The sequence below is a fragment of the Pleurodeles waltl genome, chromosome 8 (assembly GCF_031143425.1).
Source record: "Pleurodeles waltl isolate 20211129_DDA chromosome 8, aPleWal1.hap1.20221129, whole genome shotgun sequence".
NCBI lineage: Eukaryota > Metazoa > Chordata > Amphibia > Caudata > Salamandridae > Pleurodeles > Pleurodeles waltl.
The window spans coordinates 1,387,914,343-1,387,941,892 of record NC_090447.1 but is presented as its reverse complement, the minus strand read 5'-3'; the positions used below and the strand labels follow the sequence as shown (position 1 = coordinate 1,387,941,892).

General features: G+C 44.8%; 1 protein-coding gene across 1 annotated transcript in view; it reads left to right on the top strand.

Moving 5' to 3' along the window:
* Nucleotides 1-27,550, top strand: part of LOC138248661 (pannexin-1-like) — a 153,397-nt gene that overhangs the window by 105,482 nt on the left and 20,365 nt on the right. Inside the window, exon 3 of the mRNA XM_069202430.1 lies at nt 23,587-23,807. Coding sequence (XP_069058531.1) covers nt 23,587-23,807 — 221 coding nt within the window. The remainder of the gene's footprint in view (nt 1-23,586; nt 23,808-27,550) is intronic.

Below are 27,550 nucleotides of genomic sequence, written 5' to 3'. Positions count from 1 at the left end.
GTAGGAGCGGCGGGAAAAGCGGCAAGACGGCGAAAAGGGAACAAGAGCCTACTAAAATCTACTAAAAAGGAGGGGCTGAGAGGGGAGGACGGCGCACGGCACTCGGGGGCACACGCACGGGATACAAGGAGAGAAAAGGGGAATTTCAGTCACTCAGGGGCACACGCATGGGATACAAGGAGAGAAAAGGGATTTCAGTCAGCACCAGCACAAGCTCAAGCACTCGGGGTACACGGGCAAGAAGGGGGGAGCACACTCACAGGAGAGGAAGGCAGTCAGGGACTGGAGGCGCTGCGTGAGCAGGGGAGCGACCTACCCGAGGGTCAGTGGTCGCTACCTCTGCCTCGCAGCGGCCGCCATTTAAGGGGTAGGTGGGGAGGCGGGGTCAGCTGGGAGGCGGGAGGTGGGCGGGCAGGGGAGCTGGAAGCGGCAAAAAAGAGCGGCAAAAAAGAGCGGCAAAAAACGGCAGGAAAAGCGCGGTAGGAGCGGCGGGAAAAGCGGCAAGACGGCGAAAAGGGAACAAGAGCCTACTAAAATCTACTAAAAAGGAGGGGCTGAGAGGGGAGGACGGCGCACGGCACTCGGGGGCACACGCACGGGATACAAGGAGAGAAAAGGGGAATTTCAGTCACTCGGGGGCACACGCATGGGATACAAGGAGAGAAAAGGGATTTCAGTCAGCACAAGCTCAAGCACTCGGGGTACACGGGCAAGTGCTTGTGGTCTAGCGCCTGAACATGTATTATCTACTAACCTGCATTTAATGATTACTAGTGTTATGCGGCCCCCACTGAAAGGGGCTGCGTTTTAGGGTGGTAGAACTTCAGAACAAGAAGACTGGGTCCATCTACACCATCAGTAACTGCTGACCCAATCCCTAGCGAGCTCGCAGTGCCTCACCTGAACCCCCAAATTTCCCAGGGGTAACAGATGTTTACAGCAACCTTGAACATGACACTCTGACTCCCAAGGAAGTCGTGGAGTCAGATCTTACCCCTTTGGTTGTTTTACTCAAGCATGCCTATGGTGAACAGAAGAAAGATACAAATAAAGTTTTTCAAGCATTTATTGAAACTATCATATTCTTGCATAAACTGAATGTGCTCTAATAATTAGGCAGATGAAATAACATGTTGTAAACAGTACTCTTAACATGGTGAAGATTATAAACAATCCAACCATGGTGATTTTAGATCTTCCTCTTCCTACCTAGTGCTATCTGAGAGCATAGTGGGTGTACCCTCTGCCTGTGCCCGATTTAATAGGATAGCCTCAGACCCCATACCTGTAGAGCTGGGCCAGGGTGCTTGTCTAGAGTGGACTTGGCAATATTTCTCTGCCAAATGGAAGATCAGCGTCAGCAGAACCGCCGGTCAAACACAATATTCGTTCCGAGACGATAGTGGCTGGAGTGCTCCTCTGATCCCCCTAGGGCAATGCACAGTTTACATAATCAAAACTACCCTGTTTTAGAGGCACAGCTCTGATGCGGTGATCGGTCTAAATGTTGGAAGCTGTCTCTGAATGGACAACTCAAGCACTAGGGTATCTTCTTCTTTGATCCTAGACTTGAACAGAGTTTACAGAATATATGTTGAGAAAGGCTAACTATAAACAAGCAACATGTACAATGTATTTCTGGGATAATAACGGGCAAGTATAAAATGTGTCAAATGTCAGTGCTAAAAGCGATGTCAGCTAAAAGATGTAAAATTGGAAAATGTAAAACCGAGTTAAAATGTAGAACCAGTTTAGGCCCAAGAAAGCCTCAACACTAATCCAATCCATTTCAGAAAAGCAAAGATATGACGATGATGGGCTTAGACTGAACCTTATTGATGGTCCTATTTAAATGGGCCATACAAGTTACAGCTTTATCCTCTGTAACATTCACTGCTGCATTGCTTTTTGCAAATTAATTCTCTTCATTTTTGCAGACTTGGGAAATAAAGTTAAATTCAGAGATTTAGATAACTCTGACTGGCACATTTCAGAAGTCAGAGTTATTCCATCGAGTTCATGGGGAGTTCAGGTTGGCCGAGTTTAGCATTTTCTGTTGGTCTTTACGGCATTATTGCTCATTATGCTGGTGGAAGGAGCCTGATACTTCTTGAGCCGCACCTTATAGAAGGCAATTTTGGAATCTAGGATGTAGCCTATTGACTTGGGTGTGGTGACCAAATTTGGAAGAGGTACATGTGTAATACCTGAAGAAGTTCAACTCTCTTGGAAGCAGGTGGTAGGGTTTAGGAGATAGAATGAGAAATTGTGATCCAAGTGTGGTTTGAGTTTCAATTTCACATATCGCCAACATGTTTGAACTTTCAATATGCACATAGTGTGTGAGTGTATCATGCAGATTGGTGGAGGATTACTCCAGGCCTGTGTAATAATTCACATACTGGTGCAACATGTAGGTTAAAAAGTAGTGACTAGACTAGTGATTGAAAGCCAATGCAGATCTGTCATCCAGGCCCATCCTTTTGTGTAGTAATGTGAGGAGAATGGCACCGGTAGTTGACTCAAACACAGACGAAAGATCAAGAAGAACTAATAGGCTTGTGTCCCTTCATCAGAAGGCAGTTTTGTTACACTTCAGTCTGCCTGATCCTCTGTGCCTAGACCTGCTGACCAGTATTGCTCTGAGTCTCACCGGACTACTTCGTTTAGGGGTGCAAGGTGTCCCATGCTGTGTTATTGCAGAACGAGTGGGAGGAGGAGACCAGACTTCTCCGAATTCCCTTATGCTGGCGGCATAACAAAAGGCAATGATTATGCACAACAAGCACATCACCATCTTGATGTCAGGCGGAGAGTCGGGCCATACCACTATATCCATTAGAGCCCCCACAGTGCTATCTTCACCTGTTCTGTTGTTGATGAAACTCTGATTCAGGGTCCGTCAGCGCAAGAGTTTCCTGCAGGATTATAACCACTGTGTAATACCTGAGCTATGCTTAACGTCCATGATTGAAGTGCTGCCCTCAAATCTTCAAGAAGTCAGTGTCACAAATGTCCTTCTAACATGCACAATAAAACAGACATGATTTTTTTTCACTCGTCATCAATTTTTCACCTACAGACTGTTTTTGGAAATCTTTAATCCTTTCCTAACTGCACGTCTGATTTACTGCGTATGTCTAATGAACTACGTTTAAAAAAAAAATGAAAATGTTAAGCCTACTGTTGACACAAATCTTAAAACTTACAAATTATTGTTGATGAATTTAAAAAACTGTAGATTTGCACCAAAACGCTGTCAATTCATGCAGACCTACTTAATGTACCTCTATGATCTGATCAGAACTTGTTTGCTAATTACTAAATAAGCTCACCAAATTTTCTTACTTGAGCATTCATTTTACAGAATTCTTTTTTAGCTGACCCTACTTGACCCCTTTTCGCAAGTAGGGAGTATATGCCCCCTATTTTATTGGATGCTCTTTTTTTTGTTTTGACTTCATTGATGGGTGCTTTTGTGTATCAGTACTCTCAAATAAAGTCAGTTGAAAGGTGGTTTGTTTGAGCTACTAAGCAGCAGGAGCCTGGTTTGGTATTCACAGAGATCAACCCCTTGACATTGCTCTCCAATCTAATAAATTACATTATATGTCTAATTTGATTAGCACAAAAAGTTCCATGAATAGTAATGACATAAAGACCCATTACCGTGGCCAGCGAATTCATTTTATTTTTTATTTTTATTTTTTACTTTGCCTGTAGCTGACACAGACATAGGATGATCTTTAACAATGCTCTCACAGAACGCTGCACCATAACCATTAACTATAGCATCTCCTGCCACTGCCAGGCAAAAGAATTATGTTGAGGGAAAATGGCATCAAATTAGTCTAGTGAAACTGCTATTAAAGTTGCAGCCGTTAAAGCTAATCCTGAGTCTATCAGAAGCGAGGTAAATACCGTTGCGGCTGGCGACGGGGCAAAGTGGAAGGGCGCGGTTGGATACAAAACAAAAGTAAAACATATATATATATATATTTTTTTTAAAGTACCTTAATCGCTTGACTGCTGCACCGCCTTTCTCTGCTGCACTGGAGGCACAGGCCCTAGCCTACCCTGCGGCCAATCCTGAAGCTGCTAAGAGCAGCGTTCCGATTGGCTTGAAGACCCTGGTTGGCCGTTCGAGGCACACTGGGAGCCTCTGCCTGCTGTCTCCAACCCAGCGACAAAGTGCGGGTTGGAGAGAGCCCTGTGCGCATGTGTGTTTGGCCGGCCCGAGATGGCCGGCCAAACATACATGCACACTGAGGGGCAGTGCTGAGCACTCCCCCCTCCTTGCCTGTCATCCCCATTGCCCCGCCCCTTTAAAAATAAAACGATAATAAACATTGTTGATTATCGTTTTATTTTTAAAGGTTTGCAGCTGCTGCTGCTGGCGCAGGTGACGCTCCGCCATAGGGGAGTATCACCCCTGGGTAAATAAAATAGAATCATACAGTACGTGATATAACATAAAACGTCATTGCTATGAAGCAGTTTACGAATGTAATAGTTTCTAAGGGAGACTATATTAGTACAGCAGATAGCAATAATATTTTTAATGAAATAATGCCTTTTAAAAGTAATACAGTTACTTTCCTGCAAGAAACTTGTTTGCTTAAAAAAGACCAACTACGTGTGGCATATCCTATACGCCGCAAGAACTGGGCCTCTGCCTCAGGTAATACTGGGGGTGTGGCCATTCCATGTAAACTCCACATTGGTCAGAGCACTCTCAAAAAGAGAAACCAGAAGGAAATACAAGACCCACATCTAGTATGTGTGAAGCTGAAATCACTAACAACCAGGCCGGACAAGGAGGCGGTGCGCTGTCCCGCGTACATTCCTATAACACTACATACACAGATGCCAAGTTATATAAAAAAAAAATTGGCAATGAGATCGGACCCTTTTCAACTCCGGTTCATAGACTGATCAAGCCGGATTCATTCACAACTATCAGAGGGTGGATAACGTGAGACTGCTTACTCATCTGGTCGAAAAAGTTCTGAAACAAAATATCCCAGCTCCTGTATGCTGAGATGCTAGATGATAACCAAGCGTTTGACTGGATGAGCTGGGCTTCCTTGGGCGCTGCCGCCGATAAAGTTCAAATGGGGCCTAAGACGAAAAATAGGATCACAGCAGGGAACAAATCCTTCACAGCAGCAATTATACAATCATAATTGATGGCAAATGCTCCTGACCCTTTTCACTCACTAGAGAAACCAAACAGGGGTATTCATCATCTCCATTTAATTTTGCTCTATTTGTAGAACCCCCGCAATTCAGATTAGTCACTAACAAAAAGTGCTGGGCACCCAGTTTGTGGGTGCTCCCCATAAGGTCAGTCTCTTTTCAGATGATTTGCACCTCAAGCTGGCAAACCCCGTCATATCTTTCAACAGTGGCAGACCTACTCAATAGCTTTTAGCATGTCCCAGCATTTAAAAACCGGTAAAATACTAGGGGTTAATCTTTACAATGCCTCACCATGATCTATTCCAATTGCAAGCCGTTGTCCCTTTTCTTTTCCCTGGGCCTCCCAATTTATCTCAACCTTAATATAACCCTCCATTCAGACTGTTGGACCAAAGCAAACTGGCTTGGCTGCTGCAAGAATATACTGGAGGGCCTTCAATGTTGGTGCGCCCTATGCATTTTCTGGTTTGGGTGCATTGATGGTATCAAGATGAATGTCCTATCTGGAATATTACACTTATTTCAGGCCTTCCCCCACCACACCTCTGGCATAGACACTCTGCTGAAAAAAACTAGGCATGTTCATCGGGGGATGCAAAAATCTCCATATCTCAGCTATGCTCGTGCCTGATGTCAGTCAGGGAAAGAGGAGGCCTGGCACAGTCTGTGACCTGCCATGGCTTTCTCGACAACAGCGACCTAAAAGTGTATACCTCGCTACTCTTAATAAAACAGGATTGAGCATCAGGGACCAAGTGGAGGTTACCTAACACACCCATATCCCCGAACCTAGATATTTTTCCCAGCAGCTATACCCCTAACTGTCCCCGAATGGGGGAAGGGCAAATGCAGGATATTAAGTAACAGTCTTTAAAGGAGGGCTTATAAAGTCTTTTGAAAATTGAGGACAAGAGTTCCAGGTGTCTAAAAACATTTGGCTTCAATATTTCCAATTCGGACACTGGGTGCTCCATGCAGCTAACACACTAGCAGCCACTAAGCTCCTCACTTTGTTTGAAAACCTAATTTGTAAATGTAAGGGTGTGAATCGTCTAATTTCTAAAAACGTATCACATTATTTAGGACGGCAAAATAGCTGCTAAACATTCATTTCAGATGAAATAGGATCAGGATACTGGGAAAGCTATCCCAGATAAGCGGTAGGAATGATTATGGCGAGAGAGCCCTCCAAATGCACTTAAGTGTCCCTCGGTTGGAGCCAGCCTACAAGGTGATATATCAGTTATAGCTAACACCTGTGCCCCTCAGCCAGATGTTCCCTTCGTCTTCTAACTGTTGCTGGCTGTCTTGACAGGCAACTGGTTCGTTTATCAATATCTAGTCGATCTGCGTTGCGATGCAAATCTTCTGGAAGGAAATCCTGGGATATACGAAGAGGCCACTAGATTATCCAGTCCTGGTAGAGCAGAGTACCTTTCTTCTAGGGTTTGAACCAGTGAACTTGGAGGTTATATCAGTAGACCGGGCCCTCACATTGCATATGTCGGGAGCTGCTAAGAATGAGCCCCCCTTCTGCTCACTGGTTTAAGAGAGATTGGCTGACTTTAGCCATGGAACAGATTACCCACAACATCACCCACTCGGAAAAGAAATTCATAACTAAGTGGTCACCCAAAAAAGAATGTTAGAAAATTTGGAATATCATGTTGAAAAATACATACATTCTTCAGATAAGCAATCTTTCTGGAATTTGATTACTAATGGAATGGTAAAAAAAAAAAAAAAAAAATCTAAATGCATACGAATCTTAACCATGAGTTGGATTCAGTGCATACGCTGTCTTTACTGTGGTGCTACGCTGTCTGTTTATCAGCCTCACCTTTTGCCTTATTCGGGGGCAGGACTTATCACAGGTACATACGTAGAGGAGCTATCACTAAAGCCAACGTTTACAACAAATTGAATCCAGATAGGCTTGCTGCCAATATCTTAAAGAAGGCACCCAGATGGTGGGCTTCCTCCTACGACGTGCTGTACCTGATGTTTGGGAAGAAACGGTGTCAGTCACCATGTTTTAAAAAGGTAATTCTAAAACTCTGAGTGGTTGTTTGCTCGCAGGGATACTCCCCCTTTCTCAACAAAACTATTCTGTACAATAATATCAACTGAATGACAGACCTGGATGAAGGTTAGTAGAGTTCTGTCTATCGCCCAGTTAGGGCGTTGACAAGGTCATTCTGCAGTACATAGTAGAGCATCCCTATTTTTGATGGTGATGTGGTAAGCTGGCACGATTGCACGTTTGTATATTTGTTTTACACAAAGCTTTTGATTTTATTGATGAAACTAACGTTTGGACCAAGTTACAATATTTACGATAGCCATTGATTAAGATGTCGGCAAATTATTTAAATCCCTGATTTAATGTAAATTTAAATACGTGTAGTCAATTTCACATTGCCGAATTCAAGACTACAAGAACGAAGATGTATTCTGCTGCTGGTGTAACTCAGCCTGTCTTACACCGGCAGTGTGAGTCAGAATGGCATCCCTGTTTTACACAGGGATGCCGTTATGGCTCGCAAACTTTTTAACATTTATCTTGGCAATCTTAATACTTTATGATTACAGGCCAGTGTATTTCCTCCAGTTCTTGGTCACTTAATATCAGTGTACTATATTTTGCTTTCTACACTCGGGGATTACTCGAGGAGGGCAGGCGCGCGCGATGAGGAGGCGGTCGAAGGGCCTTTGCGATGATGTCATTCACATCTCCTGAGGTGACCAGCTTTCTCTCAGAAGACCATATTGGAGCCCACCTCCTGCCCTGGGACAGCATTTCTTGGGAGCATGCTGGGGGATATTGGGGAAAGTTATTTGTAAAAGGGGGCGCCTTTATAAAATAAACGCTTAAGGATGTATTGTCGCTTGGGAAGGAGCGGGCGGTCAGCAGGACGCCTGAGACAGAATTTGGAGGTTGCACGGAAGAGTCCAGAAGGTTAGGAATGAAAGAGAGGATGTCGCTTGGTCCTTGGATAGGCAAATCTGCCAGGCGTGAAAAGCAGAGGGGTGAGGAAAACAGCCAGAGGAGCCTCAGGGAGGCATGAGCACATATTTAAATCAGATTGCAAACCTGTCAAAATATTAGCCAACATAAATTGAATAGTGAGTGTCAAGATAAACCTATTCTTAGTCTCATTTGTGTCAATTAGGGTCCAGTTCTGACTGAGCGTGAAAATCGTCACAACTTAAGGTGTTGAAAACAAGCAAAACTAATCAAGGGCAATCATGTTGCCAGCCATTTTCAGTCTCTGATAAGTTGTACCACGACTACTAGTATGTGGATGTATAGCGTATACATATATTTCCTGTTTAATTGAGGTCTGCATTGGATAACATTTCCCACTCTCCAGCAGATGGTGCTCTAGGACCGCTGTCAAACGCGGTTTAATCTTAACATCGAGTTGTGATTCAGACGATTAATGGATGACTACATTTTAATCACTTGGCATTTTTGTAAACTCTTGTGAAGTCGATAAGTTTAAGGGGTAACAACAAGTCACTGACACAGGCCGTTCATTTCGTTGCTGCATTCCAGAGTGCTTTTCTCCTTCGATGTCTTGAGGTTAATACACAGCTATGTTTACTCTGCACACTTGCAGAAATCAGTAAACTGTCCCTAAACTCTGTCCGCTACTTAACTGTGACTGTCTCATAGGCTCACCGAAGCTGTGTCTGAGCCAGTCGATGGCCTTTTATTATGTAAACGTGTTTTATTATTGGCTCATGTAAAAGTCACTCTTAGTTATTTATTCTCTATGCCCATGAATCCCCGCAAACACTCCGAGGGCCCCAATTAACTGGCTCTGCAATTATCGGCACCCAGGTCACCTTTCAGAATCGCCTCCAGTGCCCGCGCCGCCATCATTCCCAGTGCCCCGTTGACTGTCGGTGCCCACGTCAGGGGTCACCATCGCTTTCAGTGCCTCTGTTTACTGTCGGCACCGTCAGCTCTAGGGTCCGCGTCGTTGTCGTTACCCTTTGCCCCGCTAGCAAACACTCCGAGGTCCCCCCTTTGACGGTCAGCGCTAGTGTCACTTCCACTAACACTTTTCACTATCACTGTCACTTTTCACTATGCTCAAATGGTTTGCCTCCTTCCTCTCTGATAGATCCCAAATGATCAAAATAGCGAACAGTCTCTCAGCTCCTTTAGCGGTCAGTCAAGGTGTTCCTGAAGGCTCCATACTTGCACCCACACTGTTCAATCTCTATTTAGAACCGTTGGGAAATCTCCTGAGTAAATCCGGGATCCACTATCATCTATATGCGGATGACACTCAGATTTACCTTAAGGTGGCCTCCAATCACGATCTCTCCTTCCTTAGCTCTACTCTCGACTCCATTCAAAACTGGATGTTAACTCATCAACTGATCCTGAATCCCTCCAAAACAGAATTCCTCCTCCTCTCCTCCTCACTTTCTCATCCCCCAGTGCAATCATGGATGGATCAGATCAATCTAATGAACAATAAGCCCATCATTGTCGAGAGCGCAAAATCCCTTGGTGTCATACTCGACAAAAAACTCAATCTACTCTCCCACATCGACTCCATTGCAAAGTCTGCTCGACACCAACTGCGCCTTCTTTGGGGAATTCGTCGCTTCTTCCCGAAGCACGACCTTAAAACCCTGGTCCAATCGCTGGTTCTCTCCAGATTGGACTACTGCAACTCTCTTCTTACTGGCCTTCCCAAATCCCACCTTTCCCCCCTGAAGTCTATTCTCCATTCAGCAGCTCGTTTCATATATGGGGCCAAAAGAAGCGACCACATTACACCCATTTTATCCACCCTCCGTTGGCTTCCCATAGAGGCAAGATCTATCTACAAATCTGCATGTATCACCCACAAAGCCTTGCACTCCTCCTCCCCTCGCTACCTGGTGAATAAACTGAAACTCTCTGGGGGCTCCAGACCATCACGTAATGCAGAAAAGTTATTGCTTGAACCTCCCATTTTCAAGAAGGAAAGATCGATGGCCCAATCCTTTTCAGGCAACGCAGTGAGAATCTGGAACTCACTTCCGCCTCAGCTTCGGACCACCACCTCTTCCCAGGCCTTCAAAACTGACCTCAAAGCTCTCCTCCTTCAAAGACACTTCCAAATTTAATTCAAGCCCTCTATTTTCTGAAGGAAGTCCTTCCATTATAGGAAATTCTGTTCTCCATGCCTATAGAAGTGCCTTCCCAGGGTGTTTTTGTGTTTTGAGTGTCTGCCATTTAGTGCAGTTTTATACCTCTACATGTATTTTGTACTCTTTTGTATCATGCACACGGCACCTTTCCTTTTACAACGTATCATTTGCTACCTCTTTTATCTTGTTTGCTTTTGATACATGCACAACGGCCACCACTGCCTCATGTAACGTAACTATTGTTTTAGTGTTTTGAGTGTCTACCATTTATTGCAATTTTTTTTTTTTTTTTTTTTCCTCTACTCGTACTTTATTTGCTCTTGTAACCTGCACACGTCACTTTCTCCTTTCGTATTACCTCATGTAATGTAACGTTTGCGTTTGTAACAGGCTCACTTGTAATTCCTCTCCTCTTGTATCTTTACTTTGCCTATTGTGAAGCACTCTGACACCTTCGGGTAAAGTCCGCGCTATATAAAAACGCATTAAATAAATAAATAAATAAATAAATAAATAAATATCACTTTCAGTGCCCACGTCACTATCACAATGACTTGACTGATCACTGCTGGTGTTCATTTTCACGGATGCGTATTTCCAGTTTGTGTTATGGTGCAGGAATATCGAGCGACAGAAATGAATGTGAATTAATTTATTGCATCGAATTATAATTTGACACAGCAACTTCTGTCTGCCATGTCGAGATGCCCTTCAGTTTTCAGGTAAAGCGCAGTTTTTGATTTCGATTACTCGATGCGATTCTCTCTGGCTTTTTATTGATTACTGGAAACTATTGAGCAGTACCAAGATTTAGGTCTCCTTTCCCCTTTACCTGCGAGCCACATTAATATTAGTGAATTATTTTCTTAACTTCCATGAGGATATCGTCGACGAGATACTAATATCAGCAGGGATGTTCAGCATATTTCTTCCTGCGAAGTTGTGCTCCGTTCTCAGTTATCGCCCGTGGTGAATCTTGCAGAGCTTAAAAGGAAGTTGTTAAGTCTTTGCGAAATAATATTCCCTCCAATTCAAAATACGTGCACAATTTTTCTCAGCAGGGTTACCTTTTGCGGAGCTTTTCTATGCACATAGGGATTGAGGTGTAAAAGAACATGTAACTGAAAGATCTCTCTCGTGGATCCCATTAATCAGGCCATGCACAACAGAAATTGTAGTGTCACTTCAGATTTTCTTATAGAAGTAGCAAAGAGAAAACTTTACGACCTTCTTCAATGTTCAAAAACTTGAAACGCCACGAGACATTCGGTTACAGACTATTACAGGTTTTTTATGTTAGTTTATGCAAAAATATGCTCTTTAATTAGAATGAGATTTCACGATGTACATGTTTTTTTTTTTTTTTTTTCGGGCAATATTTTTTTCTTTTCATCCGGCTCTGTGGAGAGGTGTCTTCAGTACACAGGAGCTGCCTCCATTTTATTTGTGTGTTTACACTTTAGAGAAAGTACCGTCTTGTGCATATCAGACCTTTCTTCGCAGAGGAAACTTATCGAAACACTTCAATAAAATTTTGAGTAAATTGTAAAATAAAGCCAACACGTTTTAAAAGATTCTTTAGCTTTTCAGATTTTTGCGAAAAAAAAGCTTCATGATTTTGTACATCTTAATTGGAAAACGTTTTTAAACTGTGGACCTGCTTTTAATAGAGAAGGGATTTCTTGCATAAGATGCAATTTATCAAGCCAGGAACCTCCGGAGACTGTCAATTTTATTAAAGCACACAGGTGTTTAATTATGAGTCAAACTATCGACTGAATGTGATGTGAAAGCCCATGTGATGTTCGTAAGAAGTGGCTGCGTGGTTCACCTTTCCGGCCCTGGTGGCATCACGATGGATGGCTGTTAGGAGGACCAGAATTGTCTGCAGGGAGGGGGACGAGTGGGACGGTGCCATCCTCAATTTTCATAATTGATTTCAGAGAGTACACCATCACATGAACTACTGGGAGGAAGTCATAGTCTGAAATGACTAGTTTCAGATGCACTTACAGGCTATGTAAGCACTCATATGAGTTTGCTCTATGGCTAAATTAGTGCTGCAGACAAACGATCATATGTAAACCGCACACGTGATATTACTTTTGACTGTCAAGAAGCTGTTGTGTTTTATAGCATGTTTGACAATCGGGCGTTTCCAAGTTTTTTGGTAATATCCCACTACCTTCCAGGTGTCAATCAGTCGGACATTTAAGGAGGCATGGGAATAGGAAAGGACTTGTAGATCAGAGATCCTTGTACATGGAATTTCTGGTGTAGATAATTCAGCCACTCCTTCGGCGACTTCCTGGTAGGCTGTCTTTTATGTGCCATGACCTTCTGTCTTAGGATAAAAGATACTTCATTATCTCTTGTTGATCCCTGGGCACTATGTTAGAGCTAAGCTTGTGACCCCTGCCAGAGGATTTTAACAGTGACTATTATTTTTTGCCATCTCCCCTCTTTCCCCTCTTCCTAATCAACAACCCTCTCACTCACCCCCCCAACTCCCCAAGTGGTGGGAAATCAAAGACTATAAACGGATGTCCTTGGCATTCAGTGAGCTTACAGTAGTTTCTTGTTCTTAAGATTCCAGTGACAAGCCTTGTGATGAATTTCTTTTTACACCTCCCATGCACACAATCTCGAGCAGAAATGGGAGAGTACGCACATAAAATAGGAGAATGCACGCACCAATAGGGAACTACCAACATTGTTCAATCAGTGTGGCAAAGGTTTAGCACCTGGTCCTCACAGGGGTCGCCAACAGTTTCTGCCTTATGTCCTGTCAACAGAGTCTCCTTATTCTCATCTGGTGCACTTCTTTGCTTCAATGTTCTTTCATACCTGTAGCTGTCGTGTTTGTCAGAGTTGCGACTTGCAAGAGTGTGTCTTGGCCACAGAGACTCCTACATGACTGCTGCAAAGGGACATACAGCTTTTGCTACCAGGAGAAGCAGATCCAGGATGCCACAGAAAGTGTACCAACGTCTGTAACCTTGTAATCCTAATCCTCAAGGGAGCCAGCAGTCCATTTCACCAGTACCATGAGCTCTTCCCTCCCGCTCCTGTGAGCAGGCACTAAGGGCTGCCTTCTTCTCTCTGTCTGGAAGATAATGAGAGAATGAGACCTTCTCGCTCCATGATAACGATCTTGCTCAGGTTGGGCAACGGCAGAAGGTGTTCTGTCTTTAACAACTCCTGTATCCAACAGTAGTCCTCCTGACAAATTTAGTATCTCATGGGCCTTGTCATCCGAACATCGATGTAATGTCTTAGTTCACGGAGTAGTCGACCTACTACTTCTTCAGTAAAGCAACAGAATTCTTTTTTCTGATTTGGTAAGAGTCTGGGTCTGACTCTATACAAGTGCAACCAACACTTCTGCCTCTAATTTAGTCCTCCCTGGTCTGTTGCATAACATTTCCACTTGAAGTCAAAGGTGAGTATGAATAGCTGCCTCACAGGGCCTCATAATAGTTACAAAGAGCAGCAGTTGGGTTCAGCCCAACCACCTAAGTCATTCGAAACTGATGCAGCACTTAAACTAGCCTATGTCCTTCCTGAATGGATATTTGGGTAAGAATTGGGACCATTACCATAAGTGTATTCTTTAATGAAAGGAGTGGTAATTCTCTTGTGCAGTTACCTTTAGTTAGATTTTTTTCTATTTCTTTTTTGTTTCTTGCATCAGTCTTCAGAGGTGTTTTACTAAGACATGGGGCAATAGCACAAATCTAACAATCTTTGGATCACTGTTTGGTTTAATCATGCACTCCCTACCAAACAGAATAAGCATTCTCCTTTCCTGGCAGTCACACTTCACTATATTTTTGTCATTAGATCAAACATCACCTACCCCCACATCCCGCCTCTAAACTACGCATCATTCTTGAGATCCGCTTCTTCAGATACAGGGCTACCAGAAACAGCAACCCCTCCTTACCTGGCTGAGAACATAACAACTGGAGGCCATCAGTGTCGCACTGTGAGCCTGGACATTGTACGACTGGAGAGGAAGTGTTGCAAGAACTACTCGGTCTACTGGCCAGCATCTGGAGCAACATCTCTACCAACATTGGAACTGCTGCTGCTCTCATGTAGATCGTGAAGGAACAGAAGATATTCCTCTTCAGAGAACCCTACCTGCATCCACGACATGTTCAGCGCTGTGCTGCCCCCCCTTACCCCCCCCAAACCCCAGACCCCCTCCACACCCCATACCCTCTCCACACTAAGGTTCAGGATCTGTAGATATTGTGTTTGATGATTACCAATCTCGGCCAACAGTGATGTGCTTTTGAAGTTGAAAGGAGCATCCATGAATGTGGGACCTTTTAAGAGTCGAGATGTACACTGTGCTATGGAAACATCGGTGCACTACTGGTCAGAGTAAACTAACTAAATATAAAACATGCCGTGTAATATTCCTGCTATAATATTAAAGGAAACGAGGAGAGGCGAAAGACGGGCCAACGGTACTGATTAGGGGAAAAAAAAATCATAACAAACATATAATTGGGTGATGAAGTAACGTAAACAACTACAGGAAATTAGCAAAAGAACTTCAGGAGAATGAATAGGAGTACAATATTTGTATTTGAATAAAAATCCAGGAATATGTAGTTTGTGAGAAACAATGGCCAATGAAGGAGATAGATGGTATGAAACACAAGAAAGTTAATTAAATGCATCTCACAATACAATAAAACATATCTGGAAGTTCCTATGCAAAGGTTAAAGGATTCAGGAAAAAGGCATTACAAATATAGCAAACATTTGCAGAGTATACGAGATTATTTGTACTGGTCTCTCACCAAACTTAAAAATGAGGACTGAACACTGTTCCAAAGCTTTTAGATAGTTTGAAAATGGAAGCGATTAAAGAGAAAATGACGTGTATGGTATCTTTTCAAGTGTAATAATATGCTTTGTGATGCATGGTCCCTAACTTAGAAATGAGGCCATATCTAGAAGCTGATGGTGACCCCCCATCCCTCCCACCCGACACAGCACCAAGAAATAACTGCAGAAACGGCTAGACTCAGTACCAAGTATTGTGTGATGCTTCTCTTTGAGTGAGGGCCGCTTGCTCGATTCTACAGACGGGGAGAATCCTACCTCTGCAAAGAGAATCTCACCTCCTTTTAGACATAGGGAAACTTGGTTGACTTTCAAGTCAGATGTCCCTGTCAATTTAATCTGCAGAGCGGTCACCCAGGTTGTGCCTCGTGCCTCCTTTAAACACTTTGTGGGGGCTGCTGGGGCCACTACTGATGTCCAAATTGGTCAGACCACAGTTTTTATGTGAAAACATGTTTATTGGTATTTTACAGCACCGCATAGTACAAAGGCAGCTCATCAGATTATTTTACCGACTCTTGTACATCAGCGTGAATATATATTGGATATACACATACATCTGCATTGTCACTACTTACAGCTTAGATATTACATCACCTCGTATTGCGGAGCTTATCCAGTGTCTGTTGTGGTTAACCTCATTCAAACAACCCTGGTTATCCCTCTCCCTCCTGCCACTGCTCCATTGTCTCACATATTATTGCATATCTCAAGAAGAACTACAGAACCCCGCAGACCTTTACACTGCCTTATCCATAGGTATTGCCTGGAGCTCCCCTGAACTACATTAGTAGTCAACCGGTTCTTCTCCTCAATATCCCTTGAATATGCGGGAGCTAGGGGTGAGTCTGCTTTATATCCCTGTCTGCATTTGGGGCCATGAGGGTGTCAATAAGATTATCCCAAACCCGTACATTATCTACTTTCCCAACTCCTCTTTTCAGGTCCCTGTGCAGCACCGTGTCTTCCAAACCCGCCCACTTAATCAACTCTTCCTTCCATTTATTAAACCTAGGCCCTTTTGCTGCTTTCCTTTGCATCGCCAATTCTCGTTTAGCGGGGACCAATGACAGGTCTGTAAAGCAGATGGTTATTTTGCATTTTTTTAGGCTGAGGGAACACCCCCAGTATGCAATGAATGGAAGTACTGGGAATCTCCCGGAGGGTCACCTCATTAATATGGAGCATTATTACCTCCCAGAACCCAGCCAGAGAAGGACATGTCCAGAACATGTGATAAGTCTTAGCTCCGATTTAGCCACATCTCGAGCAGGATGCCATTGCAGATGGATCGAGTCTATTAATTTTACCCAGTGTAAGGTAGGCCCTGTGTAAGAAATAAAAGTTAATTCGTTTAAACACTGAATTACATGACACAGTAGGAGTATTCACCAGTATCTTATCCTAGTCAGCATCTGTGATGTGTGACAAATCAGTTTCCCATGTAGCTTTTAGGTCATCTAGTGGTATAACAACATCGTATGGCCTGATATTGGCATGTTACCACCTTGAATTGTCCTGTTGCAGTACCAAGCTGCTGGCAGCGGTGATATTCAGGTTCTGATTCTCCCATGCCCCAATTTTTGCGTACTACAGCTATCGCTGAGCAGTGTAATAAGAAATGACCGCCCTGTATCTCAAATTTGCCTGAAAAGCTTTCAAAGGGGAGTAACATACCATCTCTATAGAGATCTCCAACACTTGTGTCTTTGCCGGTCGCCCACCATGCCAGACCTCTCTGCACTTCTCCAGGGGCTATTCGCTCCAGCCATCTTAATGTTATATCAGGTGAAGAGGGGGCACAAGCGTGGGTCTTCTGAAGGCAATGGCGCCAGCATCTCTGCATCACCAGCACCTCCAGAGATACCTCAGGAAGGTGACGCTGGGGGACCATGAGTATGGACATAAGCTCTCTAGTGTCAGGGGAATCAGTGGTAGCCCCAGTCGTTGGGTGTAGGCTATCAAAAATCCATCTATTTAACCATTGCAGTTGCACTGCAAGGTAATATGTATCCATGTCTGGTGCTACCAGGCCCCCATCAGCTCCCTTAAGCCATAGGAGAGGCCGTGAAGGTCTCGGGTGATACCGTGGCTCTGGTAACCAGGAATAAGTGGGATTTTTTTCCAATTAATGAGGAGGCAGGAAGTCATTCCAAACTGCTCCAAAAGGCCTATCACCCCTGGGAAATACCGCTCTACATCTCGGAGGAAGAGCAGCATATCATCTACATATAATACTGCATAGTGTGTCTGTCCCTGAACCCGCACTCCTTTATAGTGCCCACCCGTGCACGCACTGCAGGCCAGTAGTTTCACTGCTATAGCAAACAGTAACGGGGAGAGGGGACACCCTTGTCGGGTTCCCCGTCCAACAGGGTAAGGATCCAAGATTGTCCTGCCAATGTGTACCCATGCCGTGGGGGCGGAATAGAGAGGTTTCGTCCACTGAATAAAGCTCGGACCCAGCCCTGTTCTCGCCATGACCTGATAAAGATAATCCCATCTCAGGCAGCCAAAAGCTTTCTCTGTGTCCAGCGCCATAACAGCCGCTGTCTGTTTGTCAAAGCAGACACCATATAAAATCGAGAAAAGCCTTCAGATATTAGTTGCGGTGTTATGTCCTGGAATTAAACCAGTTTGGTCAGTGTGGATTAGGGTGGTCATATGAGGGAGGAGACAGGTTGCCAATATGCGACTAAGTATTTTGTAGTCCGCGTTAAGCATGGACAGTGGGCGATGAGCATGGACGTCAGTGGGTGGGCGCCCAGGTTTTCAGGAGCAATACAACTAATGCCTTACAAGTGGACACCAGTAGGTGACCTGCTTTGTGAGCAGCTGTGTAGAGTTACTAATTTCAGAGCCAAAAAAACCCCATAAGAAGCAAAAACTCAATCTTTAATCCATCTGCCCTTGGCACTTTGCCACGCGCCATGGATTTGATGGGAGCCCTGACTTCCTGAATCATAATGGCTCCACCTCAGGTATCTGCAGTGTCTGGGGGAAGCACTGGGAGAATGACAGGGTTGAGGAAGTCCTCAAACGAGCAGTGTGTTATTGCTGGCAAAGGGGCATAGAGTGAACTCCTGGAATCTATTGTTGATGACCGTCTGACCATACAGAGGATCCCCGGTCTCCGATTCTACTTCCAAACTCAGAGTTCCGATCATTGGGGTGGTAAGCTATGCTAATAGGGGTACCGCCTTATCCTGCTCCACTTGCATGCAAGTGACATATTCCCGATGGCCAAAGCAGCGTAATATTTCAATGTGTTTAGCTAGTAGCTCTCGCGCTTCTAACAGTGGTCCCTTAAGTGATGCATTCCCAGGTCCCAACATCTACAAATTCTCAGCTCTTTTTCATGTTTTTCAACTTCAGACAGAAAGGTACGTCTGACCCCCCACTACTTCAGCTATGCATCATCCCCTGAATACCGTCTTGAACGCATCCCATTCCGTTAAGCAGGAGTACGTCCTGGTATAATCAGCAAAGTAATGGAAAAAAGCTTCCCCAAAGTATGCTTGAAGGCAGGGTCTTTCAGTGCCTCAATGTGGAGGCACCAGTCAGGGATACAAGTTCACTCCCGATCTTAATTTAGGGTAAGCAAGGCTGGATTATGGTCAGATGATGTATGACAGAGGTTCTCTGTTATGGACTGCGCCCTTAATAACTGGTGTGCATAGGAAAGTATTGAGGCGAACATGTAGTTCATGCATGCCTGAGAAAAAAGAGTAATCACATTATGGGATACAGTTGTCTCCAGACATCTACCAATCCCCATTGCGTTTGCCATGCCAGTCTTTGAAATTACGGGCTTTGCAGTGCACAGGGGACTCATGCAATGGCGGCTACGACCTATCAAGGACAGGGTTAGTAATACAGTTGAAGTCACCTCCTATTAAAATATGTTGTGTTAGAAATTGAGCAAGCACTCTGGAGAGTTCCGCAAAAATCTCCCCTGATTTATGTTAGGGCCATAGATTAGATTCCAACAATGGCAAGATCTTGCCCCTCCTACCTACTAGGGGCCACCACATATCTACCCTCTGAGTCAATAAGTTCCCTTTTTTTCTGGAAAGATACCCCTGGTCTCACCCATATCCAGGTTCCCCTTGCGAAGGTTGAATATGTTGTGGCATATATCTGGCCCCTCCAACGTTTATGTAGTGCTAGTGTCTCTGCTGTAGTGAGGTAGGTCTTCTGAAGCAGCACTACATGTGCGTCTCATCTTTTACGGTATGCGTACACTTACTACACTTAGACATGTTGTTAAGACCCCAAACATTCCAGGATATGAAGTTGTAATATGGGAGGGGGAGGTGGACATTGTGACATTCAGACCTTTCCAAGTAGTAGAGTGGGGCAAAGGTCACATCTCTGCCAGACAGCGCAAGGCTGGTCCCTATCACATGGAGCAATGGAACAGAAGTCAGTGGCACCCCTAGAATTCTGCTGTAAACTAAAACGACCCAAACAGCCCAACTCCAGGACTAGAAGTAAACTACTCCCCATCCAAATCAGTCTCATAACAACCAACATATGTGCATACACCACACACAAACATAGGGGGTTGCCGCCTGTTAGGGTGCTCCCGGGCTAGGTAAGTCACCACCAAAGTGTCGCATATGGTATAAACCACTTCTCAACAGACCCTGTAAAGGAAAGGAAAATAAGGTTAAACTGGAGGCAATAGAGAAGGATATTGCAGCGACAAGGATAGATCAACAACTAACTTTCCAAAGTCAATTTTCAAGTTAAGTGGAATAAATTCTATCAAACAATTTAATCAGAGGCACCAGGCGTGATCTCATGTAAAGATTCTCCTGAGGTGCCGAAGGAGACCAAGGACGTATCAGAGCCAGTGTCACATAGTGTCTCTGTGCCGTCAGGTGAAGGTGGAGCAGTGCTCCCTCTGCTGCTCAGGGCCGCCACCTCCTCCAGTACACACCAACCTTCAGGTCTCACCTGGAGTTGTGATGAAGCAGCACTCCGCATACGTTGGCATGCTTCAGAGGATGTTGCTGTCAGGATCTGTCTTTGGTCCCCTGTGTTCCTGCGCTATGTTGGGAGAGGAGATCTATCCAATCCCATACTGCTTGAGGTGAGGTGAGGTGAGGTAAAAAAGTCCACTTTATCAGGGGTCGTCACTCTTAAGCGTGCCGGGAATAGTATTGCATATTGTAGACCTCGTTGCCGAAGTCACTTCTTGGATACCATGAACAACGACCTCTGCTTCTGCTCCTCCTTGGAAAAAGCATAATCCTGTGGTTTTCAGTTAGGATCTCCTCATGCAGTTTAGCCTGGCTGAGAATACGGTCTCAGTCTTTATAGTGTAAAAGTCTTGTTACTACTGGGTGGAGCAGTGCACCAGGAGGTGGGGCCCGATGTGCGTGTTCTAGTGCCTAGAAGGGGAGCAACCCTTCTGAAGCTATTTCATCTCTGATCCATTTTCCAAAAGTCAGTCATGTTGAAACCAGAGCTTTCAATACGTTCCGGGAGTTCCATGACCCTGATGTTGTTCTGACAAGCCCTGTTTTCAGTATTTTCAATGCAAGATTCCAGGATCTTGACCCTCGTTTCCATGGAAGTCATCCATGTCTGCAATGAAGACAGTTCTGGAGTTAGGGTAATCCATGTTAAGTTCAGTGAATGACTCATTCAGCTAACCTTCATTGGTCGTCCCGTAGCAGGCACAGGTCCGTCACCACAGTATCTATTTTCAATTCTAAGGCCTCCCTAGATGCAGCAATGGCCTGAAGGATTGTATCTAGCATAGGACCAGGATGGTCAAATGCAATAGTTCCTGGGATCTCTACCTCTGGGGGGTGCAATGTTCAGCAAGGTCTTTTTCCCCTCTGGTGTTTTTGCCTATGGCAGCTGAGGCAGGGCCAAGTGGCGTGGTCCCCGAGAGGTCAGACTCCCCTCCAGAGCTTCTGCAGGATGCAGCACAAAATGTGCTGGATAGTGCCAGGGACAGCAGGGTGAGGGACAACCCCCCCCCCACAGATACAAGGCACACCCTGTGAATGCCAATTGTCCCCGTGATGAGCTGTGATGAGAGTAGGGTGCAATTCAGGTGTTGTAGTCCCAGATATCAGGTGCACCTCCACCAGACAGAATATTCAGGGGCGCCAGAGCACAGGCCTAAATGGGGGGATGGGAGCAATTTGGCTACCCCCAGTGAAATGATCCAGAGATCCAGCAGCCCTCAGTTAATGTAAAGATATCCAGTCTCAAATATCATTATACAGGACAACCTTACAGCCAGTCCATGATCCAGTCACTCTTTATGAAGTTTTACAGATGGTAGTGTGCGCCAATGGGCAAGAGTCATGAAGTGGTACTTCACCGCTCTCCTCTGTACCTGTACCCAGCTAGGAATCCCTCAGGGCTGCCTCTCCAGGCCCCCATGCAGGAGAAGCCCGTGTCTAGAGGCGCCCATACAGAGGGTCCAGTAACACCCCAGTAAGGCAGGGAGAACTGCTGCCCCTTACCTTCGGCTCAGTTCTGATGGTGGGTTTTAGTAGAAGCGTTGCACTGGAGGCATCAGATAGGGCAACCTCAGCAAGCTGTCCGATACGCTGTGTAGACGATGCAGATTGCAGTTGGGTTGCAGCAGACCGATCCACTAGCCGGGCCCTGAACCAACTCTCAGAAAAGGTAGACCGCCCCTGGACGAAGGGCCCGTAGTCAGCAGCCAAATGGGGGCAGCGCTCTCAGCCCCAGGGAGTGTGCCTCTGTCAGCATAGTGCCTGCCTGTTCAGAGATTGTGGCAGCAAGCTCACCCGTAAGTGCCCGACAAGCCCACAGCCCCTCCTCTCCCAGGCAGCACAATGGTTGGGCTGCACAGCAAGCTTGAGGCCATGATTAATAATGTGTGGCAGCAGCAGTTTGGCACCATCCAGTTCCTTCCCTCACATTTGTCTGAGCCATAAGTCATGAAGGGGTGCATCTCCTGTGCATGCCTGCCCCCACGCTGAGTGCAAGAGTAGGTGCCATGTTGAGAGGGGATGCACCAGTCGCTAAAAGGGGCAATTGTAGGTAGAAATTGGCAGCAGTCATGGCCACAGTAACGGGGCCCCAGCAACTTAGGGGATCTTCTGGTGCTGGTCAGTCGGGCCTGAAGCATTGGTTAAAGGCAGGATGGTTTCCGATGGCGGTGCCCGGCCAGGGAGCCGCTCAAAACATGTCCTGCACCATAGGTGTCAAACCACGGCCCCCAGTCAGACCACAGTTAAAACGTATCTGGCAAGACCTCATCTACGTTCTGGCTACAGTGTTTTCATGCTTAGAAAAATGTTTGATAGCAGTGGCGGCCGGCACTTTTAGGAGGGGGGGTTGGCGGGCGGGAAGCACACTCTTTCTTTCACACACACATGCACCCATCGCGCATCCATTAACAACACTCATCAACATTCAAACATACACACACACACACGCACCAGTCATTTAAAAAGATCACACACACACTTACCTTCAGCCTCGGAGTTCCCAGGAGGGTTGGCACTGCTGCCTTCCCTTAGGTCAGCCAGCGAGGGAAGGCAGCAGTCCCATCTTCGTCACAGAGTGGGATGGGGTCAGTGAGACTGCTGACCCCTCCCCACTCTGTGACAAGGTGTCCCTGGTTGACACTCGCCCTGGGCGCTTCAGGGCTGAAACCTGAAGCGCCAGGTCGAAGTCAATGGGTGACGCTTCCCTCGTCACCCGTGGGAGGGCCTCGAGGCACCTTTGCTGAGCCGAGGAGGTCACGCCCACAGGAGCTCTGACCTCTTCAGCCCAGCAGAGTTCAGCTCCGGCAGCCAGGAGTCTGTGCAAAAGAGTGTCTGTCAGGCTGACCTTTGTTCAGACTGACCGGCACTCTTCATGAGGGGCAAAAGGTGGGAGGGGGGTGGTCCCTCCGCCCTAAAGGACGGCCCTGCCTGTCTGATAGTTCGGGACAGAGAGCTAAAATGCAGAAAATAAGATTAAAATACTCATTGTATAACTCTTGTACTGTTGTTTGTTCAGCACCCTTGTGGTATACCATCAACTCACCTTCCCTTCTGCATGTTTACAGGCATAAGTCATTAATGTAGTGGGGCAATGGAGCTTAGGTAGTAAAGCCCTAAGGGCTGTGGAGACTGGTTGGGGATGCCTATGCCTAATTTTTAGTGGCAGAGCGTGAGTTTCACTGCAATCCTTACAATCCAAGGCTTGTCCTGTAAGTAAGCCTGAGGAAGACTATAGGACCAGGACTACAGAAGTATGGTTGAATAGGATACAAGTAGACAACAAACTATCAAATAAGTGCCCTTAGTAAAGTGGTTGAATTTTACTTCTATCTGGAGCCTGTTTCAAATGATCACTCTTGTTTCTTCCTCCTTACAGTTCTTTCCATACATTCTTCTCTTTGTGGCCATCCTCTTGTACCTCCCATCTCTGATTTGGCGCTTTAGTGCTGCTCCACATCTTTCCGCGGACTTGAAATTCATTATGGAAGAGCTGGACAAGGCCTACAACCGGGCCATCAAAGCTGCCAACACCCTCCAGGGAGGTGACAAGAGGGACGGAGGCAGCATCTCTCCTGTAATCGAGAACCTTGCTCAGAGGTACGATTTTACGCTTTATCTTCTTTTGGAGATGTAAGTTTAACATTGCATAGTGTTTTGAAACGTCTCATTTTAAATGAATACACTGCTTGTTTCCACAGGTGTTTCTAATGAAAACGTAAACCATGTCAGTGGCTTCCCGAGTTTACATTAGTTCTTGTACCGTATTCAGATTCATCGTGGGGCTGTGCCTAATATTTTTGTTAACTCTACAAGTTTGTACGTGGTAGACTGTCTTAATTTCACAGTTAAGTCAGGTACACGCGTGACGATTTTCAAACGGAGACCTGAGTTACGGTTTATAAAGCAAAATATTCAGAGTTCCACTCAAGAGTCATTGGATCTCACGTTTTATATCACAACTGTTAAAGCACAGGTGACCTAGAGCAAGGCGATGGGGGCCAGTAACTAAGACATTGGCTTGAGGGTCGACAGCCTTGGTGGTAAGAGCCCCTCACTCTAGTCCCAGAATAGTGTAAAAAATGAGCTAGATCCATTTCCCTTGAAGTGAAAAAGTAAAACATTGAGCATGTATGTAGGTTTTAATAAACCCTAAACATGGAAATAAAATCCTTACTTCTACAACAGAGAAAGTAATGCTAAAAAACACCTCTTGAGGTGCAACCTGTGTTCCATAAACAACAAGAAGTATCATTAGTCAGGTCAAACCATCAGCACCAAATAGATGAAGCAAGCAACCTCTTTAAAACCTATTGAGATCATAAGACAAGTACCCAACCCACTTTCTTCTAAAAAAAATACAGAGAACAAAAATATTGGGGGGTATCAGTGAGGCTTCCATACAGGCAGGATAAACACCACCTTTCAAGTAAGTATCCATGCTGCACAAAACAAGCTGGTCTCCACATCCTTCTAGATTTCTATACATTTGCCATAGTTGTCAAGGTACACTCCTTAATACCCAATATCCTTAATGGACAAGGAGGGATAATTCCTCACATCGTTCTATGCATGACTTTTTTAAAAGTATATATCTAAGTCATGCCAGGATGGCGGCTGTGTCTATGCTATTTTCTGTACTCCTATTCTTTTCAGTTTATACTGGAACCTCGCTGAGCATTTCTTGGGAGCTCAAATATAAGAATCCACCAACACACAGACAATACCCCGTTGTATTTCGAAATAACTGCTGAACAGGCATCACTCCGCTGGAAACAACACAGAATTGGAAATTGTAATACGACAACTGATCAGGTCATAAACAAATTCAGTTTTTAGTCCTCAAACAACGCATCATGATCTGGCTTAAATCTTCTTAAGTGTAAAGCACCTCATCCCTGAGTTTCTTGTTTTCCTGCCAACTACACCTTCACCTTCCTTTGTAATGCATGGTCCAAAGAGCACATTTATTTTTCTGTTTTCTAGGAGCCTTAAGAGTCTGTAATAGTCTCCTGCTACAGTTGTAGTAGCCTTTATCAGACCTTTGATGGAGGTTCAGACTAGACAACAGACTTGTACTTGTATCCCGCAGAATATCGCGAGAGCATTGCGAGTGCAGTGGGCCTGTTTCAGCACCAAAGAATAGTTGTCAATAGATGCAATAACTTTCTCAAAGTGGGGTTAACTCTATGTTAAAAACTGATAGTTAAATGGAACCTTCCAGTCACACATTTCTGAGGTTTATCTGCATTTCACTAAAAGCACTTGCTCCTCGGTTTATCAAAACAAATTGGGTACATGGTAATATAATTGTGGGTTAAGTAGTTCAGAGTTTGTCCATGCCTTCTGCTAAGACAGGCACCCCATGCGGTCCTTCGATTCCTCCCCAGGTTCTATTACACATGCTCCTTCCGCCTGATATTGCAGCACTGAGTTATATATTCCGTGCTCTCTCTACTCCATCTTGCCCTTCGTTGGTCACCCTATCCGAATTTCGACGTACCCATACAGTACCAGGCAACAGATTAGGCCTACAATCCCCAGTTTGACTTTTTTTTATAGAATTTCTCAACCACCTTAAGTTCGGATGAGACTACATAGAGCCAACCAGTCTGACCTCTGGACCCCCATGGTTCCACTAATCCATACACAAGCTTCCTCCTGATAATGGAGATAAAGTTTACAAGCTATCGTGCTTTACTCCTCTAGAATCTATACTTCTGATACTTTGACATACGGTCATATCCTACAGCAGAGACCTGTCATAGAATGAAGCCACATCAGTCCCACATCCAGAAGCAGTTGACAGTGACCATAGCTTCCTAAAAAAACAGATTGGATTTTGGATTTGACAGGGCAAGCCAAGTTTATGAAAGTTGGGTTATAAACTCTGCAAATTGTAAGATATGGTGATACATGGTTAGCTTTCTGTGGGTTTTATGGTTGCATTGTCTTTTTTGTCTTTTTACGTTTTCTCCTGAGCTAAAATTGAACCGAAAAGAAACCCTTAGAGCTTACAATATGAGTGCCTCATATGCTTCAAAAAAGATTTTTACCAACGAGCCAGCCTACTTTGTTTGGGACAGTCTTTTGAACATTCCCACCACCCCTGTGATAAGCTAACACTTTTTTGACGAAAAAAAATACTAAAACCCGTGGCAGCCGAACAGTTGTTTTTTTGATCGAAGCTAGAAAGGTGTTTGTGAGACTTTGAAAATTCGAAATGCTGTTCTAACCAGCTGCACCTGGAATAATTCTTAGAAACTGCTAAATCCATCTCTCTGGGGTTCCCTTTGGATTCTGTCCCTCCTAGGATTTTAAGTGAAATGTGCCTTTCTTTGGCTAATCCACTTCTGGCTATTTTTACAAAATCTTTGTCAGAAGCTTTGTTACCAGCAGATGAAGAAAAAAAAAGTGGAAAAAGGCATTGATGATTCCTCATGGGAAAACATTTTAACAGACAGCTGTCATCAGCTGTTGTACTCTACTCAGTATGACTTTTGTCCTTTCCATGGCACTGACAGTGCCTGAGTCTCGGTATTGGATGACTTCCGTTTTCGATACAGTGCCCTATACCATCTTTTCTTCAAGCCGGGCAGATCCCTGCATCAGAGGAAAAGCTTTGAACCGGTCTTACTTAGAAAACCTGCTAGGCAGCTCATCTCCCACCTTTTCAGTCAGAATTCTAAGTCTTGGGTCCAGGTGTTGCCCAGTCATCTGCCCTGAGCCTGACTGCTTGGCACAGCAGATTAGATCTTCTTTTTTGGGGGAGAAAGGGGGGTGTTTCTAAAGTTCATGAACTGTGCGGATGACCAACCGTTGATTATATCAGTTTACTGCACAGTGTTTCATCCCTTTGACGCCTTTGCTCATGTATGAAGAAGATCTTTTCCTGGCTACCCTGAAAACGCCTTGAAATTCAATGGAGATAACACGGAAATCATTCGTTCTCTCTAGAGGTGTTTACAAAATTTTCTGTCCGATTTTTGGCCGATGTTTGGAGACTGTATGCCTTCCATTTTGGCCTCATTTTGGAATTTGGGTTTCCGTGTGGACGATGATGTATGAATAATTAGCCATGTAAATAAACTGTCATCGTCCTGCTTTTCTTTTTTGCGCCTTCTACGCGAAATACTGCCGCTCATACTCCTACTTTGGTAGTACAGGCGACAATCCTAAGAAGTCTGGATTGATGTAATTCTTTATTTCAGGTTGACCAGGCTATTTTGTGAAACTGCTTTATTGTATTCCAGCCGCTACTGCCGGACTAGCCTTGCCACGCCCATGATGATCTTCTGTGTAGGGCATCCTTGGTGCTTTGCACTGGCTGCTTTTGCCTAAGA